The 26,799-nt window shown below is 38.9% G+C and overlaps 4 protein-coding genes and 3 long non-coding RNA genes across 7 annotated transcripts; all 7 read right to left on the minus strand.

Moving 5' to 3' along the window:
- Window positions 1-887: 887 nt before the first annotated feature.
- On the minus strand, window positions 888-2,388 carry LOC138584725 (E3 ubiquitin-protein ligase NHLRC1-like). The gene has a single exon (XM_069657026.1). It carries the CDS (start codon window positions 2,386-2,388, stop codon window positions 1,159-1,161), a length of 1,230 nt encoding a protein of 409 aa, XP_069513127.1. The 3' UTR covers window positions 888-1,158.
- An 804-nt stretch (window positions 2,389-3,192) lies between these two features.
- ptdss1a (phosphatidylserine synthase 1a) lies at window positions 3,193-11,785 on the minus strand. Its single transcript, XM_069656999.1, has 13 exons — window positions 11,401-11,785; window positions 10,742-10,833; window positions 10,253-10,297; window positions 10,034-10,158; window positions 9,755-9,913; window positions 9,434-9,585; window positions 8,993-9,134; window positions 6,880-6,992; window positions 6,635-6,700; window positions 6,332-6,431; window positions 6,070-6,138; window positions 4,843-4,909; window positions 3,193-4,727 (listed from the first exon to the last, which is right to left on the minus strand). The coding sequence occupies exons 1-13, from the start codon at window positions 11,580-11,582 to the stop codon at window positions 4,633-4,635; spliced, it is 1,407 nt and encodes a 468-aa protein (XP_069513100.1). The 5' UTR covers window positions 11,583-11,785; the 3' UTR covers window positions 3,193-4,632.
- Window positions 11,786-12,643: 858 nt separating this feature from the next.
- On the minus strand, window positions 12,644-13,096 carry LOC138584595 (uncharacterized). The gene is made up of 2 exons (XR_011305450.1): window positions 12,984-13,096; window positions 12,644-12,890 (listed from the first exon to the last, which is right to left on the minus strand). It is a non-coding gene; the product is annotated as an uncharacterized lncRNA (long non-coding RNA).
- A 3,585-nt stretch (window positions 13,097-16,681) lies between these two features.
- Window positions 16,682-17,134, minus strand: LOC138584590 (uncharacterized). The gene is made up of 2 exons (XR_011305448.1): window positions 17,022-17,134; window positions 16,682-16,928 (listed from the first exon to the last, which is right to left on the minus strand). It is a non-coding gene; the product is annotated as an uncharacterized lncRNA (long non-coding RNA).
- Window positions 17,135-20,717: 3,583 nt separating this feature from the next.
- On the minus strand, window positions 20,718-21,168 carry LOC138584468 (uncharacterized). The gene is made up of 2 exons (XR_011305445.1): window positions 21,061-21,168; window positions 20,718-20,967 (listed from the first exon to the last, which is right to left on the minus strand). It is a non-coding gene; the product is annotated as an uncharacterized lncRNA (long non-coding RNA).
- Window positions 21,169-21,223: 55 nt separating this feature from the next.
- Window positions 21,224-22,693, minus strand: LOC138584168 (membrane-spanning 4-domains subfamily A member 4D-like). Its single transcript, XM_069656342.1, has 4 exons — window positions 22,519-22,693; window positions 22,320-22,430; window positions 21,932-21,988; window positions 21,224-21,379 (listed from the first exon to the last, which is right to left on the minus strand). Exons 1-4 carry the CDS (start codon window positions 22,678-22,680, stop codon window positions 21,224-21,226), a joined length of 486 nt encoding a protein of 161 aa, XP_069512443.1. The 5' UTR covers window positions 22,681-22,693.
- Window positions 22,694-24,670: 1,977 nt separating this feature from the next.
- On the minus strand, window positions 24,671-26,786 carry LOC138584465 (membrane-spanning 4-domains subfamily A member 4D-like). The gene is made up of 7 exons (XM_069656713.1): window positions 26,716-26,786; window positions 26,469-26,634; window positions 26,270-26,380; window positions 25,882-25,938; window positions 25,222-25,329; window positions 25,011-25,127; window positions 24,671-24,917 (listed from the first exon to the last, which is right to left on the minus strand). Exons 2-7 carry the CDS (start codon window positions 26,628-26,630, stop codon window positions 24,888-24,890), a joined length of 585 nt encoding a protein of 194 aa, XP_069512814.1. The 5' UTR covers window positions 26,631-26,634; window positions 26,716-26,786; the 3' UTR covers window positions 24,671-24,887.
- Between the last annotated feature and the right edge of the window lie 13 nt (window positions 26,787-26,799).

The following is a 26,799-nucleotide window of genomic DNA, read 5'->3' on the forward strand; positions in this document are numbered from 1 at the left end:
ACGCCGCTTATCGGGAGAGGAGGGGGGACCAGTGGACGAGAGGTGAGGCTGTCTGACAAGTTTATTTACATGCTACCACGATAAGAATCAATTTAGCGCATATTGGAGGTAATAACGAAGAGCAGAGAGTTTATAGAAAATGACGTTATTACAGTCATGAAATATGATGTCCTTCTCACTGTCTATTAGACACACACAGGCCTTGTTGAAGTGTTTTTTATTTTATCCATATATTTATTTTATCTTAAAAAAAATTAGATAATAATAATAATAATAATATGAAACACTCAACAGCAGGGCCGTAGCTGAGTTTTTAGGGGCAAAGGCAGGACTCCAAGTGTCCCCGTCACCTCTCACATAGATCATTGTTAGCTGTCACCAAAACAGTCGCCCAGTATACATTTACTTTTTTACACATAAAGCAGAGATATACTTTCATGAAGTATAACTTCATTGCCTAAAAATAGTCAAAGTTAGTCATTTAGCTGTTCTAAATTAGGGTGAGCAAGTGCCCCCACATTCCACTTTAAGCTAGCTGTGTAGATACAGCTCTGGCTTGCAGTAGAGTTCCCGATCTTTTGACCTGCGAAGGGTCAAACGTTTATGGCCCTGTGAACATAGATTTTGAGTCATTGGGGTAAAAAAAACAACAACAACCCACACACCATTTTATTTAACAATTATAGTATTTCTTTATCATGACCCCGAACATGATAAGCAGTACAGATGATGGATGGAGTATTTCTTTACTCTTCACTTAATCTTCTCTTGACCCCATTAGATTATTAGATTCTTTGGGACCTTTTGGGAGGCCACCCCCTGGTGGTTGGGATTAGAATGTGCTATATATTAGTAGGCGTCACACTAGTAATAATAGTATGAAAAAGTAATAAATAGTAGAATTTTATTTCAAAAGCTGGGACAATAACAACATGGCAAAATCATTAGTTTTACTTGATGGAACAAGTACTCTGTCTAAATTCACTGCTCATAAAAGGATTTTGAGTATGCAAAACAAACCATACCAAAGCACTACTTATAAGAATATCTATCATTTGAAAATAAGTTTTATATGCTTTATTCAAAATCATAAATAGCATTACCATGTCATGTAATCACTATATAATAGCTACATGTCTAATCTTGGCCCATCATGAGTTATTCAATGGGCACAAGATCAGATTTAGCAGAATAAATCTTCACTGTATGATCTCCGCCGTCCAGAATGATGAGCTTGTTCTTCAGTGACAACAGTCCGACTGGACGGAGTAGGTGGTCTCCCACAAGGGGAGTCAGGGCCAGGCAATTCTGCAGCTTCCCCAAACTCCAAATCATCCCCTGATTGGAGTCGATCACAATCACACCTCCGTCTCCGTCAAAGGTCACGCCTGAAATGTTGAGCTTCACTGTGGACTGCAGGGTCAGGCTGAAACTGTCTGTCTGATAAAGGATGTGGAAGTCTTTTGAAAACACTCTGAGACGTGTGTGTTGGTGGTTTTCTGGTGGATACTTATCATCAGGTAAATGCTCTAACACTGCAGTGTTCCCCGTCACGCGACAGCAGGCCACAGCTTTTGGACACTGGAGGTCTAAAGCGACTTTTTGATGCTCCTGAATGAGACCATGGGTATAGTCCACTTTCACCTTGGACAGCGTGCCGGCCTGGGCGTCTGAGACGAGGATGTGCCCAAAGCTGTCTGTGTCCACACCCCAAGGCATTTGGAAGGACTCTTTGACTGTCAACACGTGGTCCCCCCTGGAGGTAAAAACCTTCACAGCTTTATCTCCTGCATCAGTCACCACCACGTAACCACAGGCAGTCACCGCCACATCCACTGGGTAACAGATCTCCCCAGTGGCTCGCCCTCCAGGCCCAAAGCTGTGTAGCTTCTTCCCCTGTGGGCTGAACACCACCACCCTCTTCTTCCCATCATGCACCACCACTATTGTCCCCGAAGACCTCAAGGCAGCTATCCCAGTGGGGTTGATAAGAGTCCCCCACCCACCGAAAGCTGTGCACAGGTGCAGAGATGTGGATGTAAGACCTGTGGCCAAGCCAAGGCCTCCCTTTGCCCGGTGAAGAGGAGCTGAAGATGTTGGACTCCAGGACAACAGCAGCTCCTGCAGGTCTGAAAGAACCTGGCAGTGGGAGGTGCTGTCAACGCTGCACAGCTGTCGACAGAACGGGCACTCCAGCTTCCTCAGAAGAGGGTGGGACAGAGCGGTGATGCATTCCAGACAGAGAACATGTCCACAGGAAAGGTTCTGTGGTCTGCGCTCCCTCTGCCGAGTGCTGAACCTCTCAAAGCACACTTTACACTCCAGTAAGTTGATCTGAATCTCTCTCAGAATCCCCTCAGGACCCCTCAGGCAAGGATTTAAAGCCATGACTGAAATATCCAGATGATTCTTTAACCTAGCTGCAGAGGCTTTTCAGTCGACTGACGCAGGCAGCAGAAGGTAGAAGAAACCAACACGGAAACAATGGTGATTAAAGGTGGAGAGCAATATGAAGGCAGAGAACTGCACCACTTTTGTCAACACACTCATGTCCGCTGCTTTAGGCCCAAACGTCACGTGACATTTTGCACACCACTGAGGCTCTCTGCTTCCCTCCTCTGGACATCGTCTGAAACACAAGTTCCAGAGGTTGAATGGTTTCAGCTCCTGTTGTGTTTTGACCTCAGACGGCCGAACAGGATACCAGAACATTTATTTTATAATGTACATCAAGTATCAAAACTGGAAAGGCATTCAAAGCAAAGAGGTGCTACATGGTGTTTAAGTTTGCTATTATACTCTTTTTTTGGTAGATAGCCACTGCTAACTCTCAGTACTGTTTATGTTGAGGACATTTTTGCTGTTTATTTCCAAGGAAACATAAACTGTACCTTCAAAAACATGTTGTTGTAGGTCAGTACGAGGCAGCTATTTCCGTCTGAGTTTCATGGTCTGCAGACCGAGTGAAATCTGATCCAAGACGGGCAGTGCTTGAGTCAGCCAATCCGGCACTCCTTTGCTGCAGCAGGCCGGGGGTCGAGCAAGGTCATTCTATTGAGAAGTATTCGACATCCTAATAGCAACTACAAAGATGTTTTATCCAATGATAATAAAGGTAATTATTAAAGTAGTGCTGCTGCTATATTTCAAAAACCACAGAAGGGTAAATACCTTCAATAACAAGTCACAGCGTTTAAGAGGAAATGTAAAACATTTTAATATGTTTCATTATTTCACAGTGAAAAAGAACAGCACAAGTCATTTTCAACAGAAATGCTTTTGGCAAATAACATCTAAATCCAGAGACAATGTACCATTTATAGTGTCTACTGTAGCACGGGAGCCTGGTCCATTCCACAGAGGTCAACGTCTGGATTGTCGAGGATTATGAGGGATATATCTGTACTGAGATGATGCTGACAGAGCAAATGGAAATAAACCTTTGATACATCACTCAAAGCACAGGAGAATCAAACATCTAAAGCCCAAACTTAGTCTTAATAAAAAACAGAGAAAAGTTGGGGATAAAAAAAAAAAAAAGAACATGCAAACAGGCACAAAGGGGTAAATTAAAACTTTACAATGACAGTGAAAGACATAAAAATGACAATACTGGCATCCTGGTGTGTGTTGTAATATACTCTTGTAACAATTTCCTACTCAAACACTTGATTTGACACAGCCATGCAAATGCAATATATGCCATAACAATAAGGTTGACGGTAAAACGAAGCCACCTGTACACAGACAGGTACAGCCTGACAACACATGCAGGAGTATGAATAATTGCCCTCAGTTATGCAGTAAAAAAAAAAAAACAAACACAAAAAAATGATAGCAGCCACAGATGGACAGGAGAGTAAAATCACTCAAGGTCACAATGATTCACAAAATACTCAAACATTACAAAATGTACAGTATTTGCAAGAAAACATTCTGAAAGTGCTTAAACTGTGTGCTTCGCTTTGTTCAAGGTCAAACATAAACTTCAGTCGATGATCCTACCAAGCTAAAGCGGTCTTGCATTGAAATCCTGCCCACATTCAAGCTCACGAAACAGGTGTGAACATCTATGATGCACATAGACAATCAATGACGGATGCTAATAAAAAGCCTTCCAGTGCAATAACATAGAGGCTTCGCTTAATGTGATAAATTCTACATAATGGCTTTTAAATATTGAAATGTGTTGAACCAACATACTGGAGTTCAGGCTCAAATGTACATTAACCATCAATGATATACTGTATCGTAGGATAAATGTTTGTAAATTATACTTCATCAGCTACAATGATCATGCAGTCACATCTAGAATCGGCGTTTTTTTAATGCCACCTCTTTCTCGCGCACACACTTCTCTCTTCTGTGATCAGTGGTTTAGGAGTTTTCTACGACTACATCACACAGGTAAGTGTGCACCGCTGTAGTCCAAGCCTCTGTGCACTCCTAATCACACTGCATGGACCTGCATCTCCTCTGTCACCACTTCCTCTACTGTATATGAGGGATGTCTAGACTTCAATTACACCAGGAAGTGGTTGTATCTTCACCCCCTTTTACAACTTGTGATCCTTCACACTGGCCTCCTCGTGGTTAGTTCAGGAGTCACCCAACAGCCTCTAGCTCCAACTCCTACTGGCTGTCCAGGCCGTTAATCGAACTGGTCTTTCCTAAGCCTTTTCCTCTATGTCTGGTTGTTGGGCTGTCATCGTCCTCTTCTATCTCTCCTGAAACAAACACGTATAGGTGAGTTTATAAAAAAGCACTAGAGGTCAGTCGCTTACAGGGTTCCAGATGAAGTCTTTTTCATGTGGTAAATATATGACAGTAAAGTCGCTGTACCTTTAAATCCCTCTGAAACATAGTCAGCAAATTCTGTGTAATTACTGTCTTCACATTCTGAGAGGCTCTGTGAAAGGAGAAGAGGGTCACACACATGACACACATACCATTAACTGGACAGGGAACATATGACTTACAGCTTCCATAGTACACTGAATGATAAGTCAATCATTACAGAGGGTCTTCAAAAAAAGTCAGCCTATTCTTAAGATACAGAACATCTATAATTGCCGCCTGTTATGTAAATTAATGATGCAGCTTTATTCAGACATGACAGCAGCTTTATTCAATCACTAGGCTTGTGCAATGTTCGGCACCTGGCACGTGAGAGGGGGTGGAGTCACAGCTAAGACCAGCGGCATCGTGAAATCAAAGAAGGGTGTTCCCAGGTTTCTCAAAGGCTGCATGGATGATTGATCGATTATCTTGCTTTGCAGCTCTGCCTCCATTTTCACAGTGAATTCTCCGATACATTTTCTCATCAGTCAAAACTTTTATATGATTTCAGCTGCCTACTTTGTATTGTCTAACAGAACACAACCCACAGAATAATGAGATTTAGTTGGGACCAATATCATGCTGTATAAATAGCTATTAGCTGGATATTAAGAATTGTATCCATGGTTATGCTAATTTCAAGCTTTACTGATTATTTCACTGTGTGATACCTGTGGAGTAGCTCAGCATAATTTACAGTTAAAAAAACTCATTTTTCTCACACTGGTGCTCTGTACAAGCGCTCGTACGACTCAGTCAGCTCTGTCCCTTTAAGAAACCCCGCCCCTACAGGCCTATTTTCTTCTGATTGGCCAGCTCTCTGAAGTCTGCTGTGTAAAGGAAACTGTGTGAAACCTGGCGTTCACAGCAGCCTGCAGACTGAGCTGAGAAGCCTGGGGATGACTCCAACATACTTCTACCTACAGATTTGAAGCTTCACCCACGTTTAGTCTGAATATCCAACATTGCAATATAATATAAATGTCTTAAAATGTGAAACAGCATAACACCCTCTCTTTAAGTTACCATTGATGAAACTAACAAATATTGGGAGGCGTTGCTGGTCTGATTATTTATAGAATTACACAAAAACTAACCAGTGACAACAAATGTTTCAATGCGTCCCTGACAAGTTAACGATAGTCCAATCTGAGATCAAAAATCTTATTTTTTTTCTATTATTAACACCTTAGAGAGGAAAACACACTAAACTTTAAGTGATAAACATACCTTTTCTCTTGGACCATAATTTTCTGCAAACCACACCATACCATACAGGCAAAGGAATGTAATGAAGGCCTAAAAACAGACAACAGACACTGTTAAATGATTCATAGAAAAACACGATATCAATAACTCGCCACACATAAAGAAGGTAAAAGCTTCATTATGTGGAAACAGAAATAGGACGATAGGACTATTACTGACTGCAGAAGGACATGACGATCCATTCTGACACAGAAACGCATTAAAAGCGTGATCCTGATCTTACCAAACACAGCAGCCAGAGGATGACATACAGGATTTGTGTTTTGGAGAACAAGTCTTGTCCAAACTTAATACACGCCAGAGCCTCCAGGAAGGCTATTGCCCTGTGAATGAGGGGAGAAAAGCAGCATGTTCAAAGCATACCTGCTTACATGTCGACCTTTGACATTTATTACCTGAGCAGATCAGTTTATTCAACTCTTATCTGCCCTCATTGCATGTGGCGACGCATTATACACAGTGTTTAAATATAAACATGAGGTGTAGTACAGCTGATATCCAAGGCCAAAATTCAGGTTTCACTTACCCAAAGACCCAGCACTGAGTCCCAACTCTCTTGCACTGCGTGTCAGTTAGGTATGCATAATACTGCCTGAAGCAAAACACAAACGAAATGCAAATGTTCACCTGCAGGTCCAGTCAGGTTTGTCGTTACTATAAATCTGTCGGTCAAACTGTCATAGCAAAAAACTGAATATAAGCAGGGTAAAAGGTATCATCCATGTCTAGAGGTAATTTACCTTCTAATAAAGCTGTGTTTTGTGTTTTTACCTCACTGTCGGAGCTGTGATGATACCAACGAACAGGATCCGACACCAGCTGAGAGCATGGCTCGCAGGAAAGACGAAGATGTGCTTGAGGAAGAACGTGTTCAGCTCTGTTAGCTGTGGGCAAACAGACAGGAGAGAATGAAGCCGTTAGGGTGTGATAGGTACTGTATACTACACAGAGAAATGGGATAGAGGCACTTTTGTGCTGTTTTGTCACCTTATTCAAACACGTTTGAGCGCAGGAACGTTACAGCAACGCTTTTTTCTGTGTTTACCAAACAAAGATGTGAAAGCTCTTAACTGCCTTTAGAGCAAACACAACAAAATGCTTGAACGTGTGATCGCTCTACAGTTGTGGACCGTTTTATTATTTTATTTCATAGGCCTCCACTTGTTTTTAAGTCCCTTTAAGCTCTACCAGCGCGACAGTGAGCCATCATGCAGAACAACAGAGCCCTAAAAACTGAAGCAGCCATCATTAATATAATTATTAACACCTGTGCTCTTCCTACTGTGACATATTAAATTGACCTTAATGCTGCCTGCTGATTAAAGTAGTGTATTATGTACACAGTGACTTAACTCTATTACAAATAACCGCAATTATTTTACACTCTTTACTCTGTCATGAGCTGACTTTGCTTTAGTTAAACGTCTGCTCAGTGGCTTTACCATGCACCAGTGTCTGTTTGTAGGCACTATAAATCTCTCTAACACCAGATATTTTGATATCATATCATGACAGCTCTGATACATTCAGACAAGCCAGTAAGCCCTCCCAGTGAAGCTACGTGCAGAGAAGAAAGGTCCCTGGAGTTAAGAGCAGTAAGAAAGTTAGGGTGGGGGATTAAGATTAGAAGCACTCTTTGATGCATTTGATGAAATTCTATTTGCATCCTTATGGGAATCATTAATTCAATAATCAACCTAAGAAAAGGGTAGTTGGACGTGGTCTGTTTGACAACCACGCACTGAGCTCCTCTCCCCGGCACTCTCTCAAGGACTTGTCCTCCAGAAGAAGTCAGGTCATGAGTGTTTTGGGGGAGTAGCTCTGAAGGAGACCTGTGTCATGTTTTGTGCCGATACTCTCGATGTTTCTTACTCCAGCTTTACATTTCTGCTTTATTACAGGCAGATGCACTAAAAGGTCAGCCAGTGAGCCTTTAGTGTAAACAGATTAGCTTACTATTGTGAAAGAAATGTGTGTCTTTCCTGATGTACATTTTATTTTTAAGTCATGAAATCTGGGTAATTTCAGGTACAGTAATGTTGTATCCTTTTTACTTAATACACATTTATAAGAACTGAACTTTAAGGTTGTTGTAACTGAACATGTACAGTGAATGGATGTATTACATTAGTACCTCTTATTGAGAGCACTTTGGGTTGACGTTAGGACACCAACAAACAAAGATTCTCTTACAATGCAAGTCACACTTGGATTAACTCACTGGCAACAATACTAGCAGTTCATTCTGGGGAACACTTTGTCCAAGCCCTCTCATCGGAGCTGCAACATAATGAGGAGGAGGCCTGCTGCCGTGTTATTCACTCATTTGGCCCGCAGCCTGTGTGGCCGAATGCAGTGAAGAGCTGCTTAACTGATACAACTCTGAGTAGATCTGAGCTGCCCCCCGTAATTTCAACTCATTCTCAAAAACGGGTAATTACTATTTAAAGCCTCAAGAGAGCTGGGAGCTTCCTGCGTGAGGAAGAGGGGAGGACAGTGTTGTTTTATTGGCACACAGAAATTAAAGAAACAGCAGCTTTCATCACCACGGCAGCCAAAGGCTAAAAATCTGGCAGTATCAGTTGTCTCTCTAGTGTAGAGCAATGGAGCATACTCCAAGTTTTAGTCCATGGTTTTCTCATCACAATAAATTGCTCCCAAGTAATCCAGCCTGTCTTTCACTCTTATGGGATTAGCTGTTAATGTGTAGGCAGCAGGACACTCGTGCATTATAAGGATCCCTGTAAGACAGGTTTTAGATTTCAACAACGCAGGAGGCGATTAGATTAGCCTGGACTTAGCACGCAGAGCGCACAGGATGATCCCCGACTAGTCAGCACTTAGACACCATGACATGATTGGAGAGGATTTCTCACTGACCCACCTGCCAGATGATCATGAACAGATAGACGCCTGTCACTCGCTGCAGGGAGGACTTTGGGTCAAGCCAGCGGACGTAAGTCCAGCTCGCAGGGGTGAACTGCAACACGGCTCGTTTGATCTTCCCCGTGGTGGTGTGGATGTCCCTGGATGGGAAACAGAGGAGAAGGATTACAAAAGACTTGCAGATAGATTTACAATAAGCATTATGTTAGTGCAGAAGACAAAGCAGGATGAAAGCAATGCCTTCACATTAATCATTCAAGTCCACTCCACCTTGATGAACCTTTGAGATCAGATTTCAAAACAACAATTTGTGCGTGATGGTATCTAAATGCCTTGCTTAAAAATCTCTGTATGTTTCTTTTGCACCGACTAAGAACGACTCAAGATTGAAAACAATTTATACACAATGGTAAGTCATTTTCAGGTCGTAAGATCATACTTAATACTGGCCCAGTGGTAGGTCCTCATCTCCAAAAAGCGGCAGACAGTCATGCCAAGCCAGATGCCTCCTCCATTACACAGCAGAATGTCCAGAATCACCTGGTCCCACCAGCACTCAGCAAAGTTAGGCAGCAGATGCATGAAGAATAGCTACGGGAACAGGAATAAATGTTTAATGTTTAATAAATGTTAGTGAGATTAGTGAGACCCCGCATCACCAGCTCAGTTGAATTTATGATTCCTCCATTATAAAGAAAAAGAAACAGAAGGAGAAGCAGGTGATGGGATGCTTAACCTCATCTGATGCGGGCTTCCTTACCTCAGTAAGCTCCCAGGTAATACTAATGGTCCAGCAGAGGCCGTAGCTTCGAATGAGCAGGGCTTTCATACCCCAGCCCCAGAAATGGCTGAATGCAAAAATGTCAAAATGGCTCAGGATTCTCTCCCAGGTGATGACATGGCAGTTCACAGCATATTCCTGCAGAGAGCAGCGCAGATCGCCTCATTACAATGATTGATAATCCCCTGGCAGTGAAAGCATCTGGTGCATGCAAACCAATTTTAAAAATCATCTTCTGTTTAAGCCTACATCACTCACCATTATGTCTGCCTCTCTCTTGGCATAACGCAGGTTTGGGTCCAGCCAGTACATTAGTTGCTTCACCTGCTGCCAATTGAGGAAGATGATGAAAACCAGGAAGAGGAAGTAGAGGACGCTAAGGCCTGAACAGCAGAGAGACATGGCATTAACACGTAACATCAAAAGGTCCAAATAATGACAATTTTTTTGCACTTAGAGACTCTAAGCAATACTCACCAAAAACTATTCGCCATATTGCTGGATGTGGTCTTGTGAATGGACCTACATTAACATATATGAAAACACTAGGTCAAAGATATAATCTAAAACATGGCATAGCATAGACTTGTAGTCTTTTCATCATGCTGAAACAATAAGCTTATAATATTATTTCACTTAACCCTGAACACTTCCCTTTCTTGTGCTCACTGCTGGATGTGAATTAAGGATTTGAGAAGGAGATTAAAATCCATGTGATGAGGCAAACAATAGTGGCCATAACTGGATTCATTCTTTTCCTTTTGTACAGCCAATTTTTGATTCATTCTCTAAAAATGCAGTCCTCATCAAGATACTTCCTTGATTTAAATAAAATGGAAGGCCATCAGTAATATTTACTGTGCTCACGTCTGTCAGGAAGCACCTTTAGACCAACTGCAATTATTAAGGTCCATGCAAACAAACCTGTCTAAAGTAAACAATACCTCCAGTGTAATTTTTTCTTACCATTAGGAAATGCCAAAACACTGATGACAAGGAAGAAGGAGATGACCAGGATGAGCCCCACCCAAAGATTACTGTCAGGGTTTCCATCATCTCTGCAGGCAAGGCAAACAGAAATGATCCCAGTTGATATCATCAGTGATACTGTGGTTCATGTGAAACACCCATTTTATTAGTAGTCGATGCTTGATATCCTCCCTCAAAACTGTAATTTCAGTGAAGTGAAAGCCTTACAAGTCTTCAAGTTTCAAACCCTTTAGGGTTAACATAATTATATGTTCTGTCGCAAATTCTGTTTTCAAAAGCGGTCAACCACTGGTAATGCAAGGTGATAACTTGTTCCCTTGTCAGATACATTGATGTAGCTAATGCCAGCACAAGAAACAGTGTTCATCACTTCAATAACGTTACATAACACATTTCTCTTCATTAGCTTAGTTTAATGACAGCGAGGTGACGGCAGCCTTCACTGAGAAAGTTATTACTGTGTTTCATGCAGATATAAAGTTAATTTTCAGTGAGAAATTCCTTAAAGGAGCGGCTAAATGCTAGCTAACATCCCTGTGATAACCTGGCTCTGTCAAGGCATCACTGCTCCTGTTAGCCGCGCGCGAGCTAACGAGGCTAACACACCGTGCTAACGCTAGCTGTGAGCGACTTACCTTGTGAAGGCGAAATACATCAGACTGAGCACCGTGCATGTCAGCAGCGTTATCGTGTGCGGCCTGTAGAAAAACTCGATAGTGATATCTTCAACCTGCTGCTCGTTTATCATTCGGAAATGCATTCTGTAATTCACATCATCCTTGCTTAAGGTGTGAGATCCGCTGTACACGGACGCCATGGATGGACGCAGCAGCAGCAACAGCAGCTCCTCACGTTAGCATGAGAAAGTGATCCAGGCAGCAGCAGCGACCACCACAAAGTGTTACAGCACACAGAACATAAACAGAAGGGTCACATAGCGAGCTAGCAGGTAGAAATGACAGTTGAGCAGAAGAGAAGAAAGAGACGGAGAGTTAAAAAAAGAAAGAAAGAGGGGAAGACAGTTATAGAGGAATTGTTCACTTTTGATTGTGATTGGTGTTCATGGTTGTAGGGAGTGTCCCAAAGCGGAAGAGTTCACGTGCCCTCCTGCATCATGTGCTGCTATGATTGTTTTTAGCGTGACCTCCGTGCAAGGACTTCAAAGCATGGTAAATGGACCAAGACTGACTTTTAAATCTAGCCAATTAATTAAATACTTTAAACTGTGAGCCCCGAATTGAATATTTAGAGAGTTCGTACATCTACAAGTTTAGGGAACTTGGCACTCTGGTAAAGTTATTTGAATGTCAAATGAACGAGTTTCCTAGACTACGTCCTTCTCTGAAAGGTAAACTTACTTGACTTCTTTTTGTGTGTGTTGATCTCCCCCCTGTGGCTGCTCTTGGCTTCACATGTCACTGAAACTTGAGGCACCCTGAGCTCCCAGCAGGGGTCGCTATTATTATTCTGGAGCAAGTAAGTCACCCCTCAGGGCACACATTTTCTAAACATTACTGTCTAATACTTCCTGGTAGTTTAAAATACAAGCACAGAGAGTTATGAAAAGCTGTCTTACACTTCATCTTAATCACTTTTAGTCATTTTAACACAAGTTGAAAAAAATCACTTACTTTTGTAGATATACAGGAAACAATAGATACCAAGAATAAGCAATATTCTATTGTAGTATCCACTAAACATTTAATTTGTAGTCTTTAGCACAACAAAATGTTTTCCACCTTTTCTAACTGATCAAATGTAAATGTACTTTTTAAGGTCATTTTAATACATAGTTGATTTTTAAAACCAGTACATTATTAATTATTATATTATTATAATATTGTTTTAGTGTGAAAGAAGACCAATGAGGCTTAAACAAACTAAATAATCACCTTTATTCGCAAAAACAAAAAAGCTACAAAGTGCAACAAAAACAAAAATTGTGTAACAAAATCCACATGTAAGTATAAATGTATAAAATGTACAAAGCAATGGAACTCAATCACAGGATATAAACTAAATAGGTCATTTAAAATATGGGTGCCATGTAAATTGGTGGTGGGTTGAGTTGTTGAGCTCCACCAAACCTCTAAATTCAGTCTCCCTGTTTCAGCAGTATGATGGGCTGTAGAAAAAAGAATAACCCCCTTAAGTTACAAATATTTATATTATATTACAGAATATGTTTGTGCTGTGTGTTTTAAAGAAAACCTCCTACCAGAGTGTTGAAATGTTGTCTGCATACAGCTTTACTCAACCAGTAGATCAGGAACAGCGCGATTAACTTTTCAACAACCAGCAGAGTTATGATCAGACAACAGATTCCTTTCTGGAGCTGTTAGAAAAGGTGAGACAATGGTGAATTTATTTTGCTTTGTATTTCAGAGGAGGATACCTTCATAAAGGATGAATGCTGTTTTGTTTTTTACCTTGAGAGGGGAGTCATTAAATATTACATCAAAAAACACTGCGTAAAAAAAAACAACTGCAGCAACCGCCCAGAAGAAGCTGATGATGTTCAGAGCGAACGACAGCTTCGTCTGGGAGGTGAAAAAGGCAGAAATAATGCAGGCGTTAGTCGTCATTCAAACCATCATAATCAGGAACCAATCATAGAATTCTAATATTAATTAATATTCTTAACAACCAGGTCAGATAAAAACAAAATTCAATGTCTCATGCCATGTCAAACATAATTAAAACTTTGCTTATATGTGTAAATCCTTTTAATTTCTCATTAACTTCTTCATCTGACATTAAATACAACGTTTACTTTAGATCCTATTTATCTGCAAATCCCCTCATTTTATGTCACTTCATACACTCTATAGTAGAATTCAAGAGTGCCTTCAACAACATGGATTCATTCTGTCAAAAGAGCCCCATGTTTTGCATTTGAGTTTGGACATTTAAATTTCAGTTCAACTGAAATCATTCCTTCGGTCAGATACAGCAAACTTTGGAGAAGAATCTGTGCAGAAACTTAATATGCAAAACAGAAAAACGTCCTTTTACGAACATTAACAATGTTGTCTAGTCAATACATATCTGTATTTTAACATCAGTGATTGGAGTTAAAAATTCACTCTTTTCCTCTGCTGGAAAAACATCTTCACCATAAGAAAGAATGAGATGAACTTTTTTGAACTCTAAAAACATTTGAATCTTACCACGTGCATGTTTGGTGATCGTCCAGCAGCGTAGGACAGCATACCAGAGACCACAAACTAAGACATTGATAAAACATTATTATACACAGAAGTGCCAAACTGAATATTTCTAAATAATACTCAATACAAGAGTACGAGATAGGATAAGATATAAAAGATACATTTTATTGACCTCCTGCAGGGAAACTGAATTGTCACAGTGACAGGAAGTATGAAATTAGATGCGTAGTAGAGATGAACTGTTCTTTGTTTAACAATGACGATAATGGAAATGCAGAAACAATTAGTTTGTAGTCGTATTTACTTAAATATTAAGATTCCTCAGTTTCATTAAAACTGTAATATATTTATGAGAGTGATTACATTTTAATTTTGCATTTGTATTTACCACAACACTGGGCAGAGTGAACATGCTGATTATGAACCCGTTGAAGTGATGTGTCTGTCTAAAAATCAGACCCAGAGTGAGAATGAAAACACCAGCGAGGGCTTGGGCTGCCTGATAAAAACAGAGAAAAAACCACTGCATTACAATCCTGCTTACTCTGCACAAAGCTTTGAAATAATCTGCAAACAATGTGACTTACTCCCAGAGGTTTAGGCCTTCCTTTGATGGCGAACACCTTGTAGTAATCTTCGTACACACAGTGAAACTTCTCCGGCATCAGTTGACCATCGTTCCCGTCCCTCAGACTCCCAATGGGGATGGTGACGATCATTGTCTCATCACATACAAACGTCTTCTTCATTCTCCTGTGAGCAAGATAAAAATGTTAACGCAGATTATATCACTGTGGCAATCTGTCCTTGAGGTTTCCGATGACCGGAACATACCTTTTGTTTTTCTGCTCTTGTGTTGATTCAGACTGAAATTCTCGGCTCTCTAAAGAGTTTGACAAGGAAATGACCAGGAACACCAAATGTCTTTGTCACTTACTCTCTTCCTCTCACCCTCTCACCCTCTCGCCCTCTCTCTCTCTCTCTCTCTCTCTCTCTCTCTGTCTTTCACAATCACACTTAAACACACAAACCCCATAATGCATGCACTACTTTAAAGTTTGGCAAAGTTTAGCAATCTTTATTCTGACAATTTATCACCTGACATCACATTGTAATGTAATTTGCTGCATGTCACCCCTTCACTTTCTTCTCCTAATGTTTCCTGTCTCTCTTCGGCTGTCTTATCAAATAAAGGCAAAAGTGGCCCAAAAATAATCTTCACCAAGAAAAAGTAAATATGCAAGTTTTATATAAAACATGTCTAAATGCATGCACATTACATCAGTCAGTTCAAGAACTAAGGTCTGAGATATGGTCAGTCCATGTCTTTATCATGTATCTCTTCAAAGCCTCTGTGCTGTTTAGTTTCAGCATGCATGAGATAATGTTTATTTTGTCTTGCAAATTCCTGAACATGTATCCTGCATGCAGGAATTAATGCACACTAAAACACATGCACCCTTACTGTGATGTGTGTTATTATTTTGCATTGGGAGCTGAGATTATGAGTGAATCACATTATATATACTGCAATTTTTAATAGAATTTTAAGTACAACAAACTTTTACACTCTTTTTGTCGTCTGTCAGTCTCTGCAGATGGTGAGCGGTCTCCTCAGTGTTGGAGTGGGAATAGTTTTTGCTGCATCCCAGAACATGGATGAGTCCCTTTTCACGCTGTTCAGAGTTTCCCACCTGACTGGAGCACTCGTAAGTCTCTTTTCAAAACTAATTGTATATGCACTAAAGCAGATACAACCATGTGTGCTTAAAGAACGAGTTGAAACACATGTTAAGAGATATAATACTTATCGTCAATAAAGCTAGTTGTGCTTATCTGAATTGTTGTCCTCTGCAGTTCATCATTGCTGGAGTTGTTTCCAACCTGCTGTTCAAATATCCAGAATTACTAGCTGTAAGTACAACTCAGCCCGACATACAACATATTACAGACTCTGACTTTTGTCTGAATGAACGAGGTAACTTGGACATTTGGACTGTTTTTAGCATGACCTCCGTGCAAGGACTTCAAAGCATGGTAAATGGACCAAGGCTGACTTTTAAATCTAGCCAATTAATTAAATACTTTAAACTGTGAGCCCCGAATTGAATATTTAGAGAGTTCGTACATCTACAAGTTTAGGGAACTTGGCACTCTGGTAAAGTTATTTGAATGTCAAATGAACGAGTTTCCTAGACTACGTCCTTCTCTGAAAGGTAAACTTACTTGACTTCTTTTTGTGTGTGTTGATCTCCCCCCTGTGGCTGCTCTTGGCTTCACATGTCACTGAAACTTGAGGCACCCTGAGCTCCCAGCAGGGGTCGCTATTATTATTCTGGAGCAAGTAAGTCATCCCTCAGGGCACACATTTTCTAAACATTACTGTCTAATACTTCCTGGTAGTTTAAAATACAAGCACAGAGAGTTATGAAAAGCTGTCTTACACTTCATCTTAATCACTTTTAGTCATTTTAACACAAGTTGAAAAAAATCACTTACTTTTGTAGATATACAGGAAACAATAGATACCAAGAATAAGCAATATTCTATTGTAGTATCCACTAAACATTTAATTTGTAGTCTTTAGCACAACAAAATGTTTTCCACCTTTTCTAACTGATCAAATGTAAATGTACTTTTTAAGGTCATTTTAATACATAGTTGATTTTTAAAACCAGTACATTATTAATTATTATATTATTATAATATTGTTTTAGTGTGAAAGAAGACCAATGAGGCTTAAACAAACTAAATAATCACCTTTATTCGCAAAAACAAAAAAGCTACAAAGTGCAACAAAAACAAAAATTGTGTAACAAAATCCACATGTAAGTATAAATGTATAAAATGTACAAAGCAATGGAACTCAATCACAGGATATAAACTAAATAGGTCATTTAAAATATGGGTGCCATGTAAATTGGTGGTGGGTTGAGTTGTTGAGCTCCACCAAACCTCTAAATTCAGTCTCCCTGTTTCAGCAGTATGATGGGCTGTAGAAAAAAGAATAACCCCCTTAAGTTACAAATATTTATATTATATTACAGAATATGTTTGTGCTGTGTGTTTTAAAGAAAACCTCCTACCAGAGTGTTGAAATGTTGTCTGCATACAGCTTTACTCAACCAGTAGATCAGGAACAGCGCGATTAACTTTTCAACAACCAGCAGAGTTATGATCAGACAACAGATTCCTTTCTGGAGCTGTTAGAAAAGGTGAGACAATGGTGAATTTATTTTGCTTTGTATTTCAGAGGAGGATACCTTCATAAAGGATGAATGCTGTTTTGTTTTTTACCTTGAGAGGGGAGTCATTAAATATTACATCAAAAAACACTGCGTAAAAAAAAACAACTGCAGCAACCGCCCAGAAGAAGCTGATGATGTTCAGAGCGAACGACAGCTTCGTCTGGGAGGTGAAAAAGGCAGAAATAATGCAGGCGTTAGTCGTCATTCAAACCATCATAATCAGGAACCAATCATAGAATTCTAATATTAATTAATATTCTTAACAACCAGGTCAGATAAAAACAAAATTCAATGTCTCATGCCATGTCAAACATAATTAAAACTTTGCTTATATGTGTAAATCCTTTTAATTTCTCATTAACTTCTTCATCTGACATTAAATACAACGTTTACTTTAGATCCTATTTATCTGCAAATCCCCTCATTTTATGTCACTTCATACACTCTATAGTAGAATTCAAGAGTGCCTTCAACAACATGGATTCATTCTGTCAAAAGAGCCCCATGTTTTGCATTTGAGTTTGGACATTTAAATTTCAGTTCAACTGAAATCATTCCTTCGGTCAGATACAGCAAACTTTGGAGAAGAATCTGTGCAGAAACTTAATATGCAAAACAGAAAAACGTCCTTTTACGAACATTAACAATGTTGTCTAGTCAATACATATCTGTATTTTAACATCAGTGATTGGAGTTAAAAATTCACTCTTTTCCTCTGCTGGAAAAACATCTTCACCATAAGAAAGAATGAGATGAACTTTTTTGAACTCTAAAAACATTTGAATCTTACCACGTGCATGTTTGGTGATCGTCCAGCAGCGTAGGACAGCATACCAGAGACCACAAACTAAGACATTGATAAAACATTATTATACACAGAAGTGCCAAACTGAATATTTCTAAATAATACTCAATACAAGAGTACGAGATAGGATAAGATATAAAAGATACATTTTATTGACCTCCTGCAGGGAAACTGAATTGTCACAGTGACAGGAAGTATGAAATTAGATGCGTAGTAGAGATGAACTGTTCTTTGTTTAACAATGACGATAATGGAAATGCAGAAACAATTAGTTTGTAGTCGTATTTACTTAAATATTAAGATTCCTCAGTTTCATTAAAACTGTAATATATTTATGAGAGTGATTACATTTTAATTTTGCATTTGTATTTACCACAACACTGGGCAGAGTGAACATGCTGATTATGAACCCGTTGAAGTGATGTGTCTGTCTAAAAATCAGACCCAGAGTGAGAATGAAAACACCAGCGAGGGCTTGGGCTGCCTGATAAAAACAGAGAAAAAACCACTGCATTACAATCCTGCTTACTCTGCACAAAGCTTTGAAATAATCTGCAAACAATGTGACTTACTCCCAGAGGTTTAGGCCTTCCTTTGATGGCGAACACCTTGTAGTAATCTTCGTACACACAGTGAAACTTCTCCGGCATCAGTTGACCATCGTTCCCGTCCCTCAGACTCCCAATGGGGATGGTGACGATCATTGTCTCATCACATACAAACGTCTTCTTCATTCTCCTGTGAGCAAGATAAAAATGTTAACGCAGATTATATCACTGTGGCAATCTGTCCTTGAGGTTTCCGATGACCGGAACATACCTTTTGTTTTTCTGCTCTTGTGTTGATTCAGACTGAAATTCTCGGCTCTCTAAAGAGTTTGACAAGGAAATGACCAGGAACACCAAATGTCTTTGTCACTTACTCTCTTCCTCTCACCCTCTCACCCTCTCGCCCTCTCTCTCTCTCTCTCTCTCTCTCTCTCTCTGTCTTTCACAATCACACTTAAACACACAAACCCCATAATGCATGCACTACTTTAAAGTTTGGCAAAGTTTAGCAATCTTTATTCTGACAATTTATCACCTGACATCACATTGTAATGTAATTTGCTGCATGTCACCCCTTCACTTTCTTCTCCTAATGTTTCCTGTCTCTCTTCGGCTGTCTTATCAAATAAAGGCAAAAGTGGCCCAAAAATAATCTTCACCAAGAAAAAGTAAATATGCAAGTTTTATATAAAACATGTCTAAATGCATGCACATTACATCAGTCAGTTCAAGAACTAAGGTCTGAGATATGGTCAGTCCATGTCTTTATCATGTATCTCTTCAAAGCCTCTGTGCTGTTTAGTTTCAGCATGCATGAGATAATGTTTATTTTGTCTTGCAAATTCCTGAACATGTATCCTGCATGCAGGAATTAATGCACACTAAAACACATGCACCCTTACTGTGATGTGTGTTATTATTTTGCATTGGGAGCTGAGATTATGAGTGAATCACATTATATATACTGCAATTTTTAATAGAATTTTAAGTACAACAAACTTTTACACTCTTTTTGTCGTCTGTCAGTCTCTGCAGATGGTGAGCGGTCTCCTCAGTGTTGGAGTGGGAATAGTTTTTGCTGCATCCCAGAACATGGATGAGTCCCTTTTCACGCTGTTCAGAGTTTCCCACCTGACTGGAGCACTCGTAAGTCTCTTTTCAAAACTAATTGTATATGCACTAAAGCAGATACAACCATGTGTGCTTAAAGAACGAGTTGAAACACATGTTAAGAGATATAATACTTATCGTCAATAAAGCTAGTTGTGCTTATCTGAATTGTTGTCCTCTGCAGTTCATCATTGCTGGAGTTGTTTCCAACCTGCTGTTCAAATATCCAGAATTACTAGCTGTAAGTACAACTCAGCCCGACATACAACATATTACAGACTCTGACTTTTGTCTGAATGAACGAGGTAACTTGGACATTTGGACTGTTTTTAGCGTGACCTCCGTGCAAGGACTTCAAAGCATGGTAAATGGACCAAGGCTGACTTTTAAATCTAGCCAATTAATTAAATACTTTAAACTGTGAGCCCCGAATTGAATATTTAGAGAGTTCGTACATCTACAAGTTTAGGGAACTTGGCACTCTGGTAAAGTTATTTGAATGTCAAATGAACGAGTTTCCTAGACTACGTCCTTCTCTGAAAGGTAAACTTACTTGACTTCTTTTTGTGTGTGTTGATCTCCCCCCTGTGGCTGCTCTTGGCTTCACATGTCACTGAAACTTGAGGCACCCTGAGCTCCCAGCAGGGGTCGCTATTATTATTCTGGAGCAAGTAAGTCATCCCTCAGGGCACACATTTTCTAAACATTACTGTCTAATACTTCCTGGTAGTTTAAAATACAAGCACAGAGAGTTATGAAAAGCTGTCTTACACTTCATTTTAATCACTTTTAGTCATTTTAACACAAGTTAAAAAAAATCACTTACTTTTGTAGATATACAGGAAACAATAGATACCAAGAATAAGCAATATTCTATTGTAGTATCCACTAAACATTTAATTTGTAGTCTTTAGCACAACAAAATGTTTTCCACCTTTTCTAACTGATCAAATGTAAATGTACTTTTTAAGGTCATTTTAATACATAGTTGATTTTTAAAACCAGTACATTATTAATTATTATATTATTATAATATTGTTTTGGTGTGAAAGAAGACCAATGAGGCTTAAACAAACTAAATAATCACCTTTATTCGCAAAAACAAAAAAGCTACAAAGTGCAACAAAAAATAAAATAAGTGTAACAAAATCCACATGTAAGTATAAATGTATAAAATGTACAAAGCAATGGAACTAAATCACAGGATATAAACTAAATAGGTCATTTAAAATATGGGTGCCATGTAAATTGGTGGTGGGTTGAGTTGTAGAGCTCCACCAAACCTCTAAATTCAGTCTCCCTGTTTCAGCAGTATGATGGGCTGTAGAAAAAAGAATAACCCCCTTAAGTTACAAATATTTATATTATATTACAGAATATGTTTGTGCTGTGTGTTTTAAAGAAAACCTCCTACCAGAGTGTTGAAATGTTGTCTGCATACAGCTTTACTCAACCAGTAGATCAGGAACAGCGCGATTAACTTTTCAACAAGCAGCAGAGTTATGATCAGACAACAGATTCCTTTCTGGAGCGGTTAGAAAAGGTGAGACAATGGTGAATTTATTTTGCCTTGTATTTCAGAGGAGGATACCTTCATAAAGGATGAATGCTGTTTTGTTTTTTACCTCGAGACGGGAGTAAAAAAATTGTCCATGTAACAACACTGCGCAGACAACAACTGCAGCAACCGCCCAGAAGAAGCTGATGATGTTCAGAGCAAACGACAGCTTCGTCTGGGAGGTGAAAAAGGCAGAAATAATGCAGGCGTTAGTCGTCATTCAAACCATCATAATCAGGAACCAATCATAGAATTCTAATATTAATTAATATTCTTAAAAACCAGGTCAGATAAAAACAAAATTCAATATCTCATGCCATGTCAAACATAATTAAAACTTCGCTTATATGTGTAAATCCTTTTAATTTCTCATTAAGTTCTTTATCTGACATTAAATACAACGTTTACTTTAGATCCTATTTATCTGCAAATCCCCTCATTTTATGTCACTTCATACACTCTATAGTAGAATTCAAGAGTGCCTTCAACAACATGGATTCGTTCTGTCAAAAGAGCCCCATGTTTTGCATTTGAGTTTGGACATTTCAATTTCAGTTCAACATTCCTTTTACAAACATTAAAAATGTTGTCTAGTCAATGCATATCTGTATTTTAACATCAGTGATTGGAGTTAAAAATTCACTCTTTTCCTCTGCTGGAAAAACATCTTCACCATAAGAAAGAATGAGATGAACTTTTTTGAACTCTAAAAACATTTGAATCTTACCACGTGCATGTTTGGTGATCGTCCAGCAGCGTAGGACAGCATACCAGAGACCACAAACTAAGACATTGATAAAACATTATTATACACAGAAGTGCCAAACTGAATATTTCTAAATAATACTCAATACAAGAGTACGAGATAGGATAAGATATAAAAGATACATTTTATTGACCTCCTGCAGGGAAACTGAATTGTCACAGTGACAGGAAGTATGAAATTAGATGCGTAGTAAAGATGAACTGTTCTTTGTTTAACAATGACGATAATGGAAATGCAGAAACAATTAGTTTGTAGTCGTATTTACTTAAATATTAAGATTCCTCAGTTTCATTAAAACTGTAATATATTTATGAGAGTGATTACATTTTAATTTTGCATTTGTATTTACCACAACACTGGGCAGAGTGTATATGCTGATCATGAACCAGTCGCAGTAGCGTGCCTGTCCAAAAATCAGACCCAGAGTGAGAATGAAAACACCAGCGAGGGCTTGGGCTGCCTGATAAAAACAGAGAAAAAACCACTGCATTACAATCCTGCTTACTCTGCACAAAGCTTTGAAATAATCTGCAAACAATGTGACTTACTCCCAGAGGTTTAGGCCTTCCTTTGATGGCGAACACCTTGTAGTAATCTTTGTACACACAGTGAAACTTCTCCGGCATCAGTTGACCATCGTTCCCGTCCCTCAGACTCCCAATGGGGATGGTGACGATCATTGTCTCATCACATACAAACGTCTTCTTCATTCTCCTGTGAGCAAGATAAAAATGTTAACGCAGATTATATCACTGTGGCAATCTGTCCTTGAGGTTTCTGATGACCGGAACATACCTTTTTTTGCTCTTGTGTTGATTCAGACTGAAATTCTCGGCTCTCTAAAGAGTTTGACAAGGAAATGACCAGGTACACCAAATGTCTTTGTCACTCACTCTCTTCCTCTCACCCTCTCGCCCTCTCTCTCTCTCTCTCTCTCTCTCTCTCTCTCTCTCTCTCTCTTTCACAATCACACTTAAACACACAAACCCCATAATGCATGCACTACTTTAAAGTTTGGCAAAGTTTAGCAATCTTTATTCTGACAATTTATCACCTGACATCACATTGTAATGTAATTTGCTGCATGTCACCCCTTCACTTTCTTCTCCTAATGTTTCCTGTCTCTCTTCGGCTGTCTTATCAAATAAAGGCAAAAGTGGCCCAAAAATAATCTTCACCAAGAAAAAGTAAATATGCAAGTTTTATATAAAACATGTCTAAATGCATGCACATTACATCAGTCAGTTCAAGAACTAAGGTCTGAGATATGGTCAGTCCATGTCTTTATCATGTATCTCTTCAAAGCCTCTGTGCTGTTTAGTTTCAGCATGTAGGAGATAATGTTTATTTTGTCTTGCAAATTCCTGAACATGTATCCTGCATGCAGGAATTCATGCACACTAAAACACATGCACCCTTACTGTGATGTGTGTTATTATTTTGCATTGGGAGCTGAGATTATGAGTGAATCACATTATATATACTGCAATTTTTAATAGAATTTTAAGTACAACAAACTTTTACACTCTTTTTGTCGTCTGTCAGTCTCTGCAGATGGTGAGCGGTCTCCTCAGTGTTGGAGTGGGAATAGTTTTTGCTGCATCCCAGAACATGGATGAGTCCCTTTTCACGCTGTTCAGAGTTTCCCACCTGACTGGAGCACTCGTAAGTCTCTTTTCAAAACTAATTATATATGCACTAAAGCAGATACAACCATGCGTGCTTAAAGAACGAGTTGAAACACATGTTAAGAGATATAATACTTATCGTCAATAAAGCTAGTTGTGCTTATCTGAATTGTTCTCCTCTGCAGTTCATCATTGCTGGAGTTGTTTCCAACCTGCTGTTCAAATATCCAGAATTACTAGCTGTAAGTACAACTCAGCCCGACATACAACATATTACAGACTCTGACTTTTGTCTGAATGAACGAGGTAACTTGGACATTTGGACTGTTTTTAGCATGACTTCCGTGCAAGGACTTCAAAGCATGGTAAATGGACCAAGGCTGACTTTTAAATCTAGCCAATTAATTAAATACTTTAAACTGTGAGCCCCGAATTGAATATTTAGAGAGTTCGTACATCTACAAGTTTAGGGAACTTGGCACTCTGGTAAAGTTATTTGAATGTCAAATGAACGAGTTTCCTAGACTACGTCCTTCTCTGAAAGGTAAACTTACTTGACTTCTTTTTGTGTGTGTTGATCTCCCCCCTGTGGCTGCTCTTGGCTTCACGTCACTGAAACTTGAGGCACCCTGAGCTCCCAGCAAGGGTCGCTATTATTATTCTGGAGCAAGTAAGTCACCCCTCAGGGCACACATTTTCTAAACATTACTGTCTAATACTTCCTGGTAGTTTAAAATACAAGCACAGAGAGTTATGAAAAGCTGTTTTACACTTCATCTTAATCACTTTTAGTCATTTTAACACAAGTTTAAAAAAATCACTTACTTTTGTAGATATACAGGAAACAATAGATACCAAGAATAAGCAATATTCTATTGTAGTATCCACTAAACATTTAATTTGTAGTCTTTAGCACAACAAAATGTTTTCCACCTTTTCTAACTGATCAAATGTAAATGTACTTTTTAAGGTCATTTTAATACATAGTTGATTTTTAAAACCAGTACATTATTAATTATTATATTATTATAATATTGTTTTAGTGTGAAAGAAGACCAATGAGGCTTAAACAAACTAAATAATCACCTTTATTCGCAAAAACAAAAAAGCTACAAAGTGCAACAAAAACAAAAATTGTGTAACAAAATCCACATGTAAGTATAAATGTATAAAATGTACAAAGCAATGGAACTCAATCACAGGATATAAACTAAATAGGTCATTTAAAATATGGGTTCCATGTAAATTGGTGGTGGGTTGAGTTGTTGAGCTCCACCAAACCTCTAAATTCAGTCTCCCTGTTTCAGCAGTATGATGGGCTGTAGAAAAAAGAATAACCCCCTTAAGTTACAAATATTTATGTTATATTACAGAATATGTTTGTGCTGTGTGTTTTAAAGAAAACCTCCTACCAGAGTGTTGAAATGTTGTCTGCATACAGCTTTACTCAACCAGTAGATCAGGAACAGCGCGATTAACTTTTCAACAACCAGCAGAGTTACGATCAGCAACAAGATTCCTTTCTGGAGCTGTTAGAAAAGGTGAGACAATGGTGAATTTATTTTGCTTTGTATTTCAGAGGAGGATACCTTCATAAAGGATGAATGCTGTTTTGTTTTTTACCTCGAGACGGGAGTAAAAAAATTGTCCATGTAACAACACTGCGCAGACAACAACTGCAGCAACCGCCCAGAAGAAGCTGATGATGTTCAGAGCAAACGACAGCTTCGTCTGGGAGGTGAAAAAGGCAGAAATAATGCAGGCGTTAGTCGTCATTCAAACCATCATAATCAGGAACCAATCATAGAATTCTAATATTAATTAATATTCTTAAAAACCAGGTCAGATAAAAACAAAATTCAATATCTCATGCCATGTCAAACATAATTAAAACTTCTCTTATATGTGTAAATCCTTTTAATTTCTCATTAAGTTCTTTATCTGACATTAAATACAACGTTTACTTTAGATCCTATTTATCTGCAAATCCCCTCATTTTATGTCACTTCATACACTCTATAGTAGAATTCAAGAGTGCCTTCAACAACATGGATTCGTTCTGTCAAAAGAGCCCCATGTTTTGCATTTGAGTTTGGACATTTCAATTTCAGTTCAACATTCCTTTTACAAACATTAAAAATGTTGTCTAGTCAATGCATATCTGTATTTTAACATCAGTGATTGGAGTTAAAAATTCACTCTTTTCCTCTGCTGGAAAAACATCTTCACCATAAGAAAGAATGAGATGAACTTTTTTGAACTCTAAAAACATTTGAATCTTACCACGTGCATGTTTGGTGATCGTCCAGCAGTGTAGGACAGCATACCAGAGACCACAAACTAAGACATTGATAAAACATTATTATACACAGAAGTGCCAAACTGAATATTTCTAAATAATACTCAGTACAAGAATACGAGATAGGATAAGATATAAAAGATACATTTTATTGACCTCCTGCAGGGAAACTGAATTGTCACAGTGACAGGAAGTATGAAATTAGATGCGTAGTAGAGATGAACTGTTCTTTGTTTAACAATGACGATAATGTAAATGCAGAAACAATTAGTTTGTAGTTGTATTTACTTAAATATTAAGATTCCTCAGTTTCATTAAAACTGTAATATATTTATGAGAGTGATTACATTTTAATTTTGCATTTGTATTTACCGCAACACTGGGCAGAGTGAACATGCTGATTATGAACCAGTCGTAGTAGCGTGCCTGTCCAAAAATCAGACCCAGAGTGAGAATGAAAACACCAGCGAGGGTTTGGGCTGCCTGATAAAAACAGAGAAAAAACCACTGCATTACAATCCTGCTTACTCTGCACAAAGCTTTGAAATAATCTGCAAACAATGTGACTTACTCCCAGAGGTTTAGGCCTTCCTTTGATGGCGAACACCTTGTAGTAATCTTTGTACACACAGTGAAACTTCTCCGGCATCAGCTGACCATCGTTCCCGTCCCTCAGACTCCCAATGGGGATGGTGACGATCATTGTCTCATCACATACAAACGTCTTCTTCATTCTCCTGTGAGCAAGATAAAAATGTTAACGCAGATTATATCACTGTGGCAATCTGTCCTTGAGGTTTCTGATGACCGGAACATACCTTTTGTTTTTCTGCTCTTGTGTTGATTCAGACTGAAATTCTCGGCTCTCTAAAGAGTTTGACAAGGAAATGACCAGGTACACC

Source organism: Semicossyphus pulcher, unplaced genomic scaffold (assembly GCF_022749685.1).
Source record: "Semicossyphus pulcher isolate SPU_LCO1_2020_fin unplaced genomic scaffold, fSemPul1.0.p SCAF_9, whole genome shotgun sequence".
NCBI classification, from domain to species: domain Eukaryota; kingdom Metazoa; phylum Chordata; class Actinopteri; order Labriformes; family Labridae; genus Semicossyphus; species Semicossyphus pulcher.